Here is a 17,444-nt window from a genome sequence, read left to right on the forward strand (position 1 = left end):
AGGCATTGACCATCAATACAACATATCCCTAGTTTTATTTTTCATATTTCCAGACAGAGCTAGAGAAACAAAGACTACTTTTGTTGTTATGCAAAGAGATTGTATTATTAATTCTTTCTGACATTTAGTCATATTCCACATATTCATTGCAAATAAATGTCCAACATAAAATGAGACCTACAGTTTATTATAATAAAAGTACATTCTGGTCATTGTAAAGGCCTTTACTTAGGTATTTACCTAGTATATATTATGAATCCAAGTAAAGGCTACATTATTGATATAAACACATATGTAAACAAAGACAAAAATCAACAGATATAAAATAAACTGCAGAAATTGAAAGCTTTCAATAATGTTTTACAGAAATCCATCTCCTTTGCAATTAAATATTAGTAGCATTACTTTAGCTATAAAGATATATCTTGTTTATAAGCAACCAACATTGGCAATTGCAGATAGTGTAACAGTATTTTTATTTCTGAAAGCTAAGATTGAAGGTAGGCTACAAGATTTAAGCAAACATTCTTGGAAATCTACATGACTATAAAGCAGTATCAAAAGGAAATCATCCTGTCAATCATTTTTTTAACAATTTGCTTCTGAACTGAGTATAATATGGCAAGTTAATGTTCTACTTATATTCCCCCCCGCCGCCCCAACGTTTTCCACAATAAAAAGGTACAATACAACAAACTTTTGTGCAGGTGCTCTTAACCACACTTGTTCTCTATCCTTTCTGTTTTGATCACTCTATATTCAAATGGCATTAGAATGACTACAATGGTACATTAAAAATAGGAAAAAATAGAATATGTAAAATGGATAAAATCAATTCCAGGATATGGAAGCATATTTGTACTGGAAGTGAACATCCACAAGAGTTACTAAGGATGATTGAAATCAATCCCAAAGGTGCTTTTCAAAAGACAACTGAACGTACTTGGTTGTTTTCCTTCTCATCCAAGAAGCTTCTTCAGTCTTCTTTTTCAGAGAACTGAAGAAGCTTCTTGGATGAAAAGCAAAATGGTTTTAAGGAAAAAAACTAATCCAGTTGCCTTTTGAAAAGCACTTTTGAGACAACCATGACTTGAATGATTGAGAATCTCCATAGACATTAAAATGAATCATTGACAACAAATACTGATAAGGACAAAATCCAGCTTGTTTATTAATGTTGAAATCAACGTCAACTACTGATTCATATGTTCCTTTCAGAGGCAAAATTACACATTTTAATACATCTAAGATAAGATTTTGGGAAGTAGAGGATGATGGCAGCTCAGGAAGAACAGAAATTATTTTTCTCATAACAGAAGCAATGAAAATTTTTGGGCATGGCTTTCCTTTCTATTTGCTTTCTTTTTGAAAGACAGGATTGACTTGACCAATGATTTTATTCCCTATGTTCAAATAATTATTAGGCCCAATATCATGGCCATGTAAGCTACAACATGAATTCAGATTTTCCCAGCCAAGTAGTCTTGGAAGCCCTAAGATGGTATTATGAGTATCAATGGATTTGTAGATATCTCCTTTAGGGCCTACCATGGCCCCAATTTCTCACTAATGTTGAAATAATTTATTCTTTTTAATGAAGTAAATAATAGCTGTATTTTGCTACAAAGCAAAGTGCTATTTTCCAGTATTTTCCCCCCCAAGAATCCCATTGGGTGCTACATGGAGCTCATAAATATTTCCAGAACATAAACACTGCATCCAACTGCAGTTCAGTGTGTGGCTTGGAAGCATTTTCCTTCCGCCCATTAAATGGGATAAAAATAAGCTGTGGAGTTGGTAAGATAGTTTCCAGAAAGGAAAGAAGGGCAGGAAGCCTTACCACCTATTTGCATGCTATAAATGAATACTTCTTGGTTGGCTATTTCCTATTTCCAATAAAATTATAAGGATTGGTTCACGAGATCATTTATATTACCCTCTAGCCCCATTTCTTTCCCTTTAATGAGAGCCTGCCATATTACTTGTGAGCAGTGCTAGCTTTTTTAAATTAAAAATACCACCTATTTGCATGTTATAAATGAATACTTCTTGGTTGGCTACTTCCTATACAGCAGTAGTTATGCGAAATGTGCATAAAATGAACTCCAAATTACAAAAGTATCCACCAGTGTCCCAAAAGGTTGACAATTTGTCTTACAGAGAAGAAAAAAAGCTGACGAAATTTATGGTCTAAAGCAAAAGTACCAAAAATCAAATACAAAAGTTTGTATGATGTATAATTTGCAAAAAACAAGAGCTCAAGATGGGAAAAACCAAAGCAAGAAGCATTGAAAGCCACTGAAACCTCTCGTTGACTATGGCTTAAAAGGAGACAAAAAGTTCTGAATATGAGCATTTTATTATAACAAAGTGGGAGAGGCAAATTCAGCAGAGAAGAGAAAGGGACATTCTTTTTTTTTCTTTTTGAAAGATGTCCATCTAATTAGGATTTTTTAAACTTCACATGTGCTTCTTCATTACTCTAACCTAGTGTTTCTCAACCTTGGAAACTCTTAAGATGCATAGACTTCAACTCCCAGAATTCATGCAGACTATATAGATATATTCATGTATTTTTCTTGATAACAGTAATTCTTCTAGTTTTTTTTGACTCTGAAGTTAGCCTTGTGATTTCTTAATGGCCTCCCATCAAAGTGTTAATCAGGGCCTACCTTGTCTAACGTTTGACCTTGGACAAGGCCCAACCAGGAGCTGTCTTCTTCTGAGACCTTAATGGAAAGACTTGCTATCTAGAAAGCTTTGTTAACATCCAAACATGTACATATGCTGGGTGAGTGAAATCTTATGTTTCTGTTTTCTGAGCGTTCATACTGTAATGATTAATGTACACCTTATTCATATGTCCCATATGCCCAAAATGTTAAATATAAAATATTAGTTTAGATACAGCACAAAATTTGGATTGTGGACTAAATGAAATCAATAGGACAAGTTCATCATTAAATCAATGTACTTTTATATATTTATAAGCAAAAGTAACTGAGTACTGATAATATAACATAGCTGTTGTGGACAATACTACTATGGTATCTGTGGCTTCTAGTCATGCCTCATATAAAGCTCCAATATGCCTCAGAATAAAATGCTGTTGGAGAATATTTTGTTCTCATAATCCATTTGTGGGATTCTGTTGAACAACTGATAAGTATGAGGGTAGTCCTGGTGCACTAAAAAGGCTTCTGGCCAGGCCCTGCATAGTTGTTCATAAAGGAATTATTTTTTTCTTGAAAATGACAAAAATCATGTAAGGAATTGTTGCTCTTTAATAATTTTAGCCAACATTTTGATAGTTCTAAACATGTCTGGAAAGCAGTTTTTCACAAGCTATCATTGCTCAATGGGTGGGCAAATGTTTTCTTACAACCTGCTACAGTGTTAAGTACTTTATCTTGGAAGACTTACTTATGAGTCACTTAGACTAGAGCATTTGTTCTCAAGTAGAGATAAAATGCTTAAAAACAAGTGACAAGAAACAAGAAATCAGGCTTTGGCCTTTTCAACTACTCCAAATCATATATGATTGAAAAGCTGTTCTTAGCATGCTATTTAGTCTAAAAGTCTAGTTTTGGCACAATGTACTTTGCAGAATGATGCCCTCATGTTTGCCATTTGCAGAAATATGACCTTATAAGTCCCGATGTCCATGACAAACTTAATTTGGCCTCTCTCAACTGTTATATTGCAAGAGGCTGTAGGGATTTCCCTTATCCTTAGCAAACTGTCATATTCTCATCTCAGCAGGTCAATAAAAGTATAAGGATTGGTTCACGAGATCATTTATATTACTCTCTAGCCCCATTTCTTTCCCTTTAATGAGAGTCTGCCATATTACTTGTGAGCAGTGCTAGATTTTTTAAATTAAAAATAGTATGCATATGATTAAATGATGGTGCTATACCCATATTTTATTTAACTTTGACATCCCCTGTCCCCACTTTATAATTACCGATATGTCTGTAATCAAAACTATGAACTCTATTAATTTGTTCAACTACAGTTAACTTCATAATTGCACTATGAAGTTGACTTATTTATCTAAACCAGGCTTTGGGTCAATGTTATTGGACTGAAAATTTCCAACAGTCTCAGCAATTATAGTAAATAATGCTCTGGGGAGCAAAGTTGAGCTATCCTCTTAAATCACAATTTAGACTAACCATACTTTATTTTATGTTAGATATAGACTGTATTTGTATCTCACACTAAGCCATGCTTAATTCATAACTTATTAAATAAACACTGGACTGGATTTATACAACACCAAAACCAAACATTGTTTTGTTTGCATGTATGCATATACATATGCATATGTAATGAACTATCTGCAAGCAAGCAACCAAGCTCAGAGACCACCAAGGACCCACATTGTATGGCTGTTACAAGTCACCACTTGGAGAATCTCAGTCAAAAGGAAATAGAATGTTTCTTATCTTCTGAGTGCCATACTGTAGGAATAGAGAGTCAGGAGCTGATAAGCTTGAACTACATATATTGTCGGAAATCTTACTAATTCATTCATTAATCCATGTGTCAATGGCATGTTGACATTTCTTTGGGTTCTTTTTCCAGCTCCGATGCCATCTGAGGTTAGCTATTGTATCTGAATAGTTTTGCCCTAAACTTTGCTTCCAGCTAATAAATTGCTGTTTATTATATTGTTCAACAGCGGTAGAGACTTTTGGATAGTTAATTATATGGTATAGCTTCTTGTTCAAAGATTGTGTGATTGCTGGAAACTTTGTGGCTACATCTGTTAGTTCATCTGGGTCCGTTGAAAGATCTACAACAAAGAAAATAGGTTAAGAGAAATCACAATAAACATAAGCTTAATTTTAGAAAACCAGAATTGTGTAGTCTGATTCCAATTCAGTTAAAAAATTGAATCACTACAATAACAATTAATGTTATTTAAATTAAGAAAGTACTGTATTCCTGCAATAAATACTTGATCTTTGCAATTCCTCCACCAGTTATGTTATCATATTAAAATATCAGACATATGAACACACTCTGCAGCAACTACAGAAGAAAGCTATGCCTCTGGAATTCAACAGCTTATATTGTCGGTGACATCTAATTCATAGGTTGCTTTATCTGCTATCTGAACAAACAGAGACAGGGTATGTGCCTATGCTATCAGCAGTTTGAGACAAGTCACTCGAAAAGGATTTTAAATTGTATGTATCTGCACAGGTATCTTATTTGCAGAGGAAGAAAAAAGCTGTCCTCTTCCACTTTATACATGGTCTGCAGTAAATGCAAGCCTTTATAATCATAGCATTCTCCTGAGTGGGAGCAGAGAGTGGACGGTGGCGTGGCAGGGAAGGAAACTTCACTGGCATTTTACAGTCACCCTTTGAAAGTAGAGATGGGATGGGCAAATAAGATCAAAGAGGAAGAACACTTTGATGCTTTCTCAGCAGGGTGAATTCATTCTGTAAAGGGAGGCAATGAAGCTGAGGACTTGCAAAGCTATGGAAAAAATTGAAGATGTTTTTAATGATCTATTCTAATTGGTCCTCCCTTCACGGAAGGGTAGCCTCCCAAGAAAGGGAAAGTATTGGGATATAAACACCTTTGAACCATTCCCATTAATTAATAATTTTATTAAGGAATCACAGGTTACTTGTAGCTTAGGGGCTGCACCCTATGTGGCCTTTAAGGGGCATACGTCTGCATGCACACATTACTCATGAAACCCACATACACAGTAAAAAGTAGAGTGCCCACAAAACTAAGTTATTTTGCCAACCCTTGCTACTACAATTAGGCTAAGGCAGCAAGTATGTGCAGGTCACAAGCCTAGAACTTTATGTGGCTATATTTATTATTATAATTTAAATAACCCTAAATGTAGCCACATAAAGTTCCAGGTTTGTGACTTGCTTAGTTATAGCAAAAAGGGAGTTTTGGCACCTCCATAGCTTGGACTGACCGGAAGCAGCCTGGGACAGGACTTCCTTCTCAGCCTGTGCTGCAGTAGCACCAAGTGATTCTTTGGAGGGGGGGGGAAGCAGGTGTCTTTTATCCAGGATAGCTGTCAGGAGACCTTTCTCAGCCTCAAGGGGAGCTGACCTGCTCTCTGAACCCCAGAGCCCCAGCACATGAATTATAATAATAATTGCCTGCAAGCAAGAACTGGTGGAATCACAAAATATACAAAGTAATAGAAAATGAAGAAGCTAAAGTGCTCTGGGACTTTAGAATTCAAACAGACAAGCACCTGACACATAATATCCCAGACTTAACAATTGTTGATAAGGACAAAAAAGCACAGTGAATGTTGCAATACCTTGGGACAGCAGAATAGAAAAGAAAGATTGGGAGAAAAATCACAAAATATAAACATCTACAAACAGAAGTAGAATGACTATGGCAAAAGAAAACAGATAGTACCAATAGTAATAGAAGCCTTGAGTGCAATTCCAAAATGTCTAGAATACCACTAGAACAACATCAGAGCTGAAAATATCGCCATCAATTAATTGCAAAAGGCAGCTTTGCTTGGAACAGCTTACATTCTGCGACGATATCTGTAACACCATCAAACATCCACATCTGCCTATCCCAGGTCTTTGGAAAGGAATTGTTACGTAAACAAAAATGCCAAATCCAGTCTGAATATCTGGTTGACTATGCAACGAACCATAATAATTATTCTCAAATTGGACACAGTTCAATATGATATTGAAACACAGATTTATAGATCCCAGGAGACCAGAATAGATAATGGATACTTAACACAGCTATTTTTTCTCTCCCCTGCTGTGGGCAGTGTTTCTTGCATTCTTTGACCTACTGTTTCTATTGTACTGTATGTTGAATTAAAACTGCATGCTAACTTTCCTTGATACAGATTCTTTCAGGCTTTTGACAGGACCTTAAATTTTAATCAATATTCAAATTTTAATCTTCACTGTCCTCTGTTCTTTTGCTGAATGGAACAAGGCATAACAGATGCTTTTCACAGTTTTAGGTCTTGTGCTAGTACAAGGCAAGGACTGTGTAGCTAAACGTGCGCAATATGGAAGTGAATCAGCTTATTTTGATCATTCATATCACATCAGAGAATAAGAATGATATTTTCATCAAATGCTAAACCTACCAAACAACTGAGGAGATACGGAGTGGCCATCTGAATAAGCAATGTATTTCCACTTGTCAATTCGCAGCATGTAGGTTGAAGAATTCACATTGCAGCCATGAAACTCACTCAGAATCCAAGGAGGACGGAGCCTTCTAGATAGGGCTTTATACTCTCCCTTTTCTAATATCAAAGTCATCAGTGAATATCCGCTGAGGTTTTTTGGAATGGGGATACTTGCAATGTCTGAAAAAAGTGTCAATTTGATAGAAAAAAAAAGCTGAATTAAGCTGAATTAAGAAACAAAATGTATAAAACTGAGGATAGGGGAACAGAAATTATATCATTTCAACTACTTCACCTTTTTGCTATTCTGGTAATATTACTGTGCCTCTTTTCTTTATGTCTATTTTATGTTCCAAATGGAAGTTAGCAGCACAGAATGGTAATCCATATACTGAATAGAGCTATTCTCATTATTCTGAGTACAGAACTGAAGTCTAAATGCGGTTATATTTGGTTGTCAGAAAAAATACATTTTATAAAGATTTCAGTTCCATTGAGTTAACGAGATGCACCTCAAATGTATTTATTTATATGCACACAATTGTCTGCTGAGTTCATATTGATATGATATTAACACTGATTCAAAAAAGGCATAATAATCAATTTTTACTTTGTTAATATATTTTCAGAAGATGGTTGCCAACATTGGTTCTAGAGTGACCACAATTTAAATTAATTAATTTACATGGGTACCAAGTTATACAATTTCAGAGACTCATTAATAATGATAAATCCAAATCTTATGCCGTGTGTGTTAGAAAATATGAGGAATAAGTAATCAGTTGTATCTTCGGACGTCACTAACGATAAAAATGGTAATAGACCTGTTGACTCATTCTTTTATCTTAAAGAAAGATCATTTAAAATCTTGTATGTGCTTCATGCAATAGCTAAGCTGAGCCTTTCTGTGTAACAATGGTAGGTCTTAGGCCCCAAGCTAGAAAGAAAGAGACCTGAGTATTATTTCCATCTTAGGCATGAAAGCCGGTTTGGGTGATTTGGGTCAATCATTCTCTCTTAGCCCAATTTACCTCACAGGGTTGTTGTTGAAAGGAAAATAGGAGGAGAAAGGAGCATTAGGTATGTTGGCCAATTTGAGTTATTTATAAAAGTAATAAAAGCAGGATAAAACAAATAAATGTATGTACCGTATGTGTGAATGAATGAATGAATATATTTTGCTGGACAGCTGATTTACAATGCACTAACTTTTTTGCTTCTATCTCTCATGCAAAAAATAGTTTGATTCAACAGCTATTGTACTCATTTTAATATCCATTTGCAATTTTGAAAAGTACAAGGAACGTACTTGCTATAAATTTACTCAGAACTGAAGCTACATCAGAAGCTCTTTTAGGCTGCTGGCACTAAATGCATAAGCATGATTGTATGTTTAAGGCATGAACTGGAGCTTACATGTGAAAGAATATATTATAAAACAAAACAGTATGAATAGAGAAAATATATATTAGGGAAAATAATTTATGTTTTTAACAATCAGGATGGCTGAGAAAGTAACATTAATCATTTGTTTTATTACTCATCTAAATAAATTAAACCCTGTTGATTTATGTTTTTATTTTTAACTTTTTGATTACAGGATAGAGCAATCAGGAGAACATATGGAGATGAACAGAACAGGAAGGACAGCAATTTAAAAATATAAACTTCAGGAAGATTCGGGGAAAACACAATTAGAACCAAAATTGCTAAATTAGAGGGCTGAGAATTTGAAAAAGTTATTATTCACCTGATTTGTAAAGCTCCTGTTAAATGTAGTCTTGAAAGAACTATTTTGCATCATGACAAAGCATTCTCAATTTTTGAACAATTCTTAAATCGTTACCTCAAAAATGTCAACCTATTGAGAAGGTCTAACCTTTTTTCCAAATTACAGGTAACCCTCAGCTTACAACCACAATTGAGCTAAGCAAGACAGTTGTTAAGTGAATTTTGCCCCATTTTATGACCTTTCTTGCTATAGTTGTTAAGTGAATCCCTGCAGTTGTTAAGTTAGTAACTTGATTGTCAAGTTAATCTGGCTCCGTTCCCAACCCTATTGGTTGAGAACAACCAGAATCACCCTTCAGGAAGCATTATTAATGTATATAGTGCCTTACTTCCATGATACCTAAGGAAATGGTATTAATCTCTACTTTAGAAAGATCACTTTAAATCATATTCAAGGCTTGGAATGATACAAACAGAAAAAGAAAGCAATTACAAGTCTGAAAGGCATTATTAGCATATTAGATGTTTTGTATCTTCTACTAATAGTGAGGCAGAGCTAAGGGCTAATCATTTAGACAGTATGTAACAACTTAAAGATTTCAAAAAGAGATTGCTTCCTTGTATAATATGCCAGTGTCACAGACTGCTAGCTTGAAGTGTAAGGCAGTTTATAGGCTGAATTCCAAAAAACTCCACAGTTTCAAGCAAAACTGAATGCAAGAAGGAGGAGGAAATTAGAAAAGATATCATAGGACAGTGATGGCGAACCTTTTAGAGACCGAGTGCCCAAACTGCAACCCAAAACCCACTTATGCATCGTCGAGTGCCGGGTGGGTGTGGCCCATTGGCTGGGTGTGGCCAATTGGGTGGGCGTGACCAATTGAGTGGGCGTGGCTGCGGTGCTAATGGCAGACTGGGTGGGACTAAAAAGTTCAACCAATCAATTCCAACTTTGCAAGAACTTTTTTTTTTTTTGCGAGAAGTTGAAATTGACTGATTGATTGAACCTTTTTTTTTTGCACATGGCGGCGGAGGCCTAAAGAGAAAAGGTTTTATAAAACCCAGCTGAAGGACTAGGACTGGGGCGACGACGTGCGTGCCCACAGAGAGGGCTCTGAGTGCCGCCTCTGGCACCCGTGCCATAGGTTCGCCACCAGTGTCATAGGAAAACAGGTCAAGAAAGAGGAGAGTTGTTTCCAACCAGAGACGGGGATTTTCAAACATCAGATCTGATGGGTGACCACAAAAAGTTTCTTAAGACCAGATAGAGTAGGGGTGTCAAACTGCCGACCCACGGGCTGGATGCGTCATGGTGAAACCGCACCCACCCCATTGCCGGCAATGGAAAAAGTTGCGACAGGTCGCGACACTTCACATGACGTTGCGAGTTTGACACCCCTGAGATAGAAGGTCTGGATAAAGCAAGGTGTCTTGTAAAGGGCTTCGTAGCAAGCTGCAAGACTTCCTCCATAGCAAGACAGTCAGAATGTAAAAGCATAGTACTATCTGTAGTAAGACCTACCAAGTGCCATATCTGTAGCAATGAAGTGCACTGGATCAAATGAAAGGTATGAAATGCTTTGAAAATTGGAAATAATAAATAGATGAATTTTAAAACAGTTGTGCCAATAAAAGCAATTGGACTGAAAATTAAAAAGTACAAGTAGATATAGAGAAAGGGACTTTCTGATGCACCATTTTGCCGGTTTATATCATGTGAGCACCAACCAAGGGAATTAGTTGCTAGAGTGAAGATAATTGCATTAAGGATCATATTCCCTAAAATCCAAAAGATATAGAAATGTATAGATTGTTATTCACACTCTTGGTTCAGCCTCATTCTCAATCACCTTTCTTTCCCTTCACTATCATTATGTAGCCAATTTTGATTAATTGTTTAAAATCTTAGCAGTATCCTGATAACTTTGCAATTCCTATCAGCTAGGATTGTCCCACAAAATTAACCCAGAAAGAACAGGCAGCCAACAGATAAAACAATGGCAACAAACAATACTAAAAAGGCCAACAATCCCATTGCTATAGGATAAATGTTGCTTACCAAGCATGGTAGGATAGATATCCACAAGGGACACCATATTTGATATGGACTGTGACTTAATATTTGGACCCATTATAAGGAGGGGAATATGGGAACTTGCTTCATACATGCTCATTTTATAAAACTGTCTGTGTTCCATAGCAAGTTCTCCATGATCTGCAGTAAATATTATGTGAGTTCTTCCAAGCAGTCCTGTTTCATTTAGAGCAGAAATTATCTCACCTGTAACACAAGACAAGGAAAAACATTTTAAAATTTATTAAATAGCACTGATGTTTGTGAAGATTCCAAGGAATACTTTCTTGTTAAAAAGAACATTTAGTGATGAGTGATCATGAAAGTTTTTCCCTGAAAGTTCTAAGTTTCTTTCAAAACTTAACATTACCAAAAGTAACTGATTTCCAAAACTCTGAACTTGTAATACTATTTTGTGAAACTTAGACTTAATATCTATGGCAGTCCAAAATCTTAATAATGAAATAAAAGGCCTGTCTCAAAATTTAACTATCTCAAGATTAACTCTTAGGACCAGGATATATTTTTCCCCTCAAATTTTACAAACTACATCACAACATTCAGCTACTTTTAAACATAGCTTTATATCCAAGCTGACAATTAAAACAAAGTAATTGATGTTACTCATTCCAAAGTCTTGGCCCATAATATATTATGCGTACGTAATTAGTAAATAGTGAACATCATCACACCAACTTAAAAGCATATATTCTAATGATTAGATTGCTTCAAAGTCATAAGAGCAGATTATTATATTTTCTATCTAACACTTCATAAGGTTATGCTTTGCATCCTATTAATAAGTGTGCTTTTCAGTGTACAGAAGTTCCTTAAGTACATTTTAGCTGGTTCAAATGAGCAATATAATATCAGATTGTACTAGTTCATAACGAAACACATCTATTAAATATTCCATATTACTGAACCTTACTTTAATATGATCAATTCCTAAATTAAAAACTATATAGTCCTGATTAAAAACTATATAAATAAAGGGTAACTTCTAAACAGCTGTTTATCTTGCATCTAATTTATTTCAAATGTTACCTATGAACTGTTTTTCTTGACCCAAAGAAATATCCTTCTTATAGAGGGTGCAATTGAAAGTATTCCAAAATATTAAAAATCTCCTCTGCTCTAAAGAACCAAGAAAGTCACTGATCTGTAATTGATAGGGGCTATGTATGGACATTTCCAGATAATAGTTTTGATATCATCATGTGAAGGATAATGCTGAATATTTTAACATGGCTGTATTCTATTCTTCATGAATCCATATAAGATACCTAAATAAATAAAGGAAAATGCAATATAATACATTTTGGGGGAAAAAGCTTCCAAAAAATAACAGTTCTAAAATTTCTGACAATGTACAGATCAGGATGATAAGCATATTCATGAATGTATATATTATGAAAGTAATAATCTGATATCACCTACCAAGCATGGCATCCGTTTCTGCACACATGGCATAATAATGTGCTCGAATATTTCTGATTTCTTCTTGTGTAAATTGCCCACTGCAGTTCTTAGTGTAAGTAGAATAATAATCAACTGGGTGCATCTCTGAAAATGGAGGCCATTTTGGAATCTTTATGGCATCATAAAACACCTAATAACAAAACAGAAATGTGCCATATTTGATAAAATAGCTCTATTGTGCATTTGCAATTTGTTGGCAATTTTCAAGTAGGTGCCAAAAGTAAGCATGATGATTGAAAATGAGATTACAAATAAGATTTTTCTCCCTAGACTGGTAGGTGCACAGAAATGAAAAACTGGACTTTTTCCGAGAGGTCAGCTGCTGGCACTACTAGAACCCTGCAGAGCTACACTATCTTTTTATATGTAACATTTTTAATAGGAGAAAAGATGAAAAAATGATGAGGCAGTTACAAAGAGAAAACAGTGTAGTCTGGACTTTCTTTTGAAGTCTGTGAATGAGTAGGATAACAGTAAAAAAAACTTGTTTGAAACTACTCCTGCAAACTTTTAATTTAATTATAAACCTAGATATGATGGGAGTGTCACAACACAGTTTAATTTTTAATTTGTAGTCTTAAAAATAACTTAATTCAAAAATACTCTTTTTGAAATGTTACTCAATTGCACATTTTTGTTACTCAAAAATGTTACTAAGGACAGTTGCCCCTTCCTCTGAGATTTACTATTTTGACAAGGGGGGAAAAAACAAAGGAAAACAAAAGCAAGGGCAAAAGAGGAATCTTATGCATTCTCAATAACACCCACTGAAACTTAACTAAAGAATAGCGTGAGGAATAGGAGCCAAATGAATTGGCCAAAAGAAGGGTTTTGAGGGAGGTGTCCAGTCTGATACTCGGTGGCCTGGAACATCAGTGCAAGAAGTCCTACAATCACTGCTGTGTCTATCATGGTTCACATGTCCTTTGAGAGACTCCATCTTTTTTTTTGTGCCAGTGTCAAACTTTCAGAGATTGTAAACCGAATATTAAAATTTATTTCCACAAGGTACTGGTGGTTTTAGAGAAGTATTGATGTAGGCTTTTTGAAATATATTCTCATATCATGTAAATGCCTTATATATCTATAATGCATTCTCTGTCTGCAAAATGTATCTTCCTTGCTTATTGCATCAAATGTATCTGAAAACAAACCACATGCTTCAAAGCTGAATCCAGCTAATATATTGCCTTAAAGACCATCTGCTTAGCAACACAGTGTACTATGAGAGCATCATGTTGATGCACTTTTCTAAGCTGAATCACCAAAGGAACAGAAACAATGAATTCATGCTAACTTATATTCCATCAAGATGGGAAAACTGTGGAATCAATTCCATAGTTCCATCATTCCATAGTTCTCTCATTCCAACCAGTGGAATGGCTTGCCTTTAGATGCTGTGGGTGTTCCATCACTGGAGGCTTTTAAGAAGAGTCTGGACAGCCACTTGTCTGGAACGGTATAGGATCTCCTGCTTGAGCAAGGGGCTGGACTAAAAAACTTCTAAGATCCCTTCCAATTCTGTAATTTGGTTATTCTGAATTATTATTCCACATCTCAGCAGAACACTCAGCAGTTTGTAGCCATAGGCACCAATAGCAAATTGTGTTAGGAAAAAAAAGACAGTCATTGTTAAATTTATATCATACGGGTTGCATTGTACTGTCAGGATGACAGTCCTACAGTTCTAACTCTGCTCCAGTTGCTCCAGTTAGAAAGCCATACTCGGATCAATCGTTTACACTGGAGCTGGTACCTCAACTATATAAAAGTGCTGTGTTGGTCACTAGGCAACCTCATAGACAGAAAACAAGATGCTGTACTGGTTGATTCAGTAGGACTCCAATATCCTTAGATGACTCACTATAACAGCTAAGAAAAAACAGCAATAACCTGGAGGAACAGAATACTGTTCAGGAGGGGAAGGAATAATCAAGCCTTGAAGAGGGAGGGGAGATTTGGAGGAAAGATTACTTAGCTTTGAGACAAAGGCACTCAAAGTAACTCTGTCTTGATTTGTTTAGAATAAGGACGGTCAGAGAAAAACTTAAACAGGTTTTCAACATCAAGACCAGCCCTGTCCAGGACTGTCCAGGTCAAGAAACAGACATAGCAGGGAGGGATGGGATAGATAGACCCTACAAAAAAAGTCTATGGTTGCTCTCCCATTATGATTCTCCCATAACATCATAGAAAATCTGTCTAGTTTATTGTTAAATGAAAAAGGAAAAGAGGAGATTGATGAAGTACCTGATTGAAGTAACCTAGATTGAAGTAACCCTAAATATTGCATTAACATATCCATTTTTGGTATGTACCCTTCCAAAATGATTTAAAAAATGCTTCTGAACTCTGCATGAGCAGGTATTACTGAGCTATCATTATCATTAAAGCAGTCTGGGTTTTTACAGTCTTCCAAAGCAGCTTGCAAAATAGTTGTCACTGCTTTAACAGTCATAGAGTTGACTCAAAGTAGTGGCATGTTTTCTTATAGTCATGCAGAAATCTGGAAAAAGCTTGAATGAATAATAGAGGCCTCACACAAAATCCAAAACTTTTTCCAAATCATTTCCAAACCTTTTATGGCCCTAACATGAATATACTTGTAGAACAACAATCCTAGTTCTTCCCAGTTTAAGAATGTTCAGAACTGAGAAAAGTAGCAAAAATAGAGCTAAATTTACATCTTATACTGTCTGGGTTAAACATAAGAACAATATTATAGTATATGAAAATACTATAAGAGAAAAATATGTCGTAACAATTATTTAATGGCTGACAACGCACTAAAATTCTGTTCTAACTATAAAAAATAAATATGTTATGTGAGGATGCTTTTGTAGAGAAATTGGTTCATTACAGAGCTGCAGTGCCTTTCAGTAGCAGGAGCCATGGCAACAGGGCTAGAGAGTGTGGTAGCCATTGTAAAACATCTGGGGATAATTCATTTGGAATACAAATAAACAGGAGTATTTGTCTCCTCTTCATGAAAATAATAACACTAACTGAATTTTATTCAAGTTAACAGCTGGATTTTTCCAGCTTTAAAATAGAAAATGTAAACCAGTAGAATTACATTTTCTGTCCTAGCAGACAGCAATCATCATATAAAGAGAAGATACTACAGTTTCTCTAAGGATCAATCCAAGAGTCAATATTGTAGCTTATTATACACAACAAGAAACAGATTGGCAATGCAAAGTCTATACTAGTAAACATCATAATTGCTCAATTTATAAAATGACACTATCACATGCAACTCATACTAACTGTGGGAGCTGGTTCTATTTTTTTCTTGTGGGAACATTGCCGAAGGGACTACAAAATCAGCAAACGTTTTCATTTCAAAAATTATATGGGCATCAGTCACTAGTCAATATAATGTATGTTGCCAATTTAAATCCTTTAAGTTTCAACCACACAAACACATAAATGCCCCTTTTCAAAGAAAATGCTGTTGCTACTATGCTTACACGTCTAACCATTCATAATCCTTCACGTGTGAAACAACCATGTTTTCTTGTGAAGCAAAATGCATTGGCCGCACTCACTCTCCCATCCTCCTCCCATCTTCCACATTTAATCCTATTAATGACTTTAGTGTGGAAGCTTTTTCCAGACAGCAATCTTCCTATACAAATTTGTTGTACACAATATATGATGGTGGGTGGATCCAGATTTAGATGCTTATAAGAGGATTATTACCAAATTTTTCCCAGTACTTCCTTCAGTCTCCTAATATTACTCAGCAGGTAGCACCCACAGCAAACTATACTGCTAGCACAGGTGTTTCAGAATTGCTGATGATACTAGTGAAACAATTATGCCAAAATATTTTGCTAGAGCAGATGAGCCCTACTTGGCTTCCAATAATATATCACAGGTCATTTTAGAAGTGCTGGCTTATAATCATGCCAGATCTTCACCTAGGCTAGCTAATGGCTGGCTCAGTTGAGGACGACATTGAATCCAACCCTGAAAATACCAGATTGTGGAAGGCTGATCTAATAGCATGGTCAAAGTCCCTCAGTCAGAGAAGCTTTGGACTAGGTACTATTTCTCAGCCCAAACTACTTCACAGGATGTTGTTGTGGGGAAAACCTGGGAAGAGAGAGTATTATATACACTATCTTGAGCTCCTGAAGAAAAGGAGAGCCGTAAATCAGTCAGTCAATGAAATGAATAATAAATATTAGATTGAGGTTGACTTATGTACCGATAAAGAGTCAGCTGACAAGGAATTCTTTAATCTTTTTCATATGCCATGTGTTAACATATTTAATTTGATAGCTGGAACAGTAAAGTGTATAATAGGCCAGAAGCTGATTGGTTGGAGAGTGTGGGCTCCCACATAAGGCAATCTACGTTATGACTATCTTATTTGATGTAAAATATTTTAATATATATATAACTACAGTGCCAGTGTCTCTGACTTTATTTGGACACTGGCTGCACAATTCCCTAACACCATGTATATACATACCCTCTGTAGCCAATATGGAGATGTGAGAAATGTGGATCCCCCATAATTTTCTCCTGAGGATGGTGAAGGATATGGGTGAGGCAAATTTAGTCCAAGATACAGAGCAAAGGGCTGCGATAGTTTAGTTGCATTATTTTTTATCCAATTTGCTGCTTCTTCAGTAACCTTCCAATCTTTTTGCATGACTCTTACGTATGTCTTGTTACCTATGAGTTTAGCCACAGGTCTGCCTTCTTGCTGAAGCAAAAAATCAACATCTCTGGTCCAAGCCTCCACACGGTTGCTGAAAATAAGAAGAGCTTTCAAGGTATGCTTTTTAATCAACACATAATTGCACACAAATTACCCACGATTATGATGCTGGCTTGTTTTTATTAACTATTGCTGCAGTTAAACAGGTTAGGCTGCACAGTACATGTATATATAACCAAACTACACTTTTTCTAAAATTTCTACATTCCTATTTCTTTCACAGCAGCTACAGAAGCAGAAAGCAAAGGTAA

The 17,444-nt window shown here is 35.7% G+C and overlaps 1 protein-coding gene across 1 annotated transcript; it reads right to left on the reverse strand.

The window, feature by feature from the left end:
* Positions 1 to 4,161: 4,161 nt before the first annotated feature.
* On the reverse strand, positions 4,162 to 17,224 carry ARSK (arylsulfatase family member K; the record flags this gene model as incomplete). The annotated part of the gene is made up of 5 exons (XM_015831936.1): positions 4,162 to 4,801; positions 7,127 to 7,351; positions 10,962 to 11,183; positions 12,417 to 12,588; positions 16,942 to 17,224. Coding segments are annotated over 5 exons (1,171 nt in total), but the record flags the coding sequence as incomplete, so codon positions are not given.
* Positions 17,225 to 17,444: the final 220 nt, after the last annotated feature.

Source organism: Protobothrops mucrosquamatus, unplaced genomic scaffold, assembly GCF_001527695.2.
Source record: "Protobothrops mucrosquamatus isolate PMUCROS unplaced genomic scaffold, P.Mucros_1.0 scaffold_290, whole genome shotgun sequence".
Lineage (NCBI taxonomy): Eukaryota > Metazoa > Chordata > Lepidosauria > Squamata > Viperidae > Protobothrops > Protobothrops mucrosquamatus.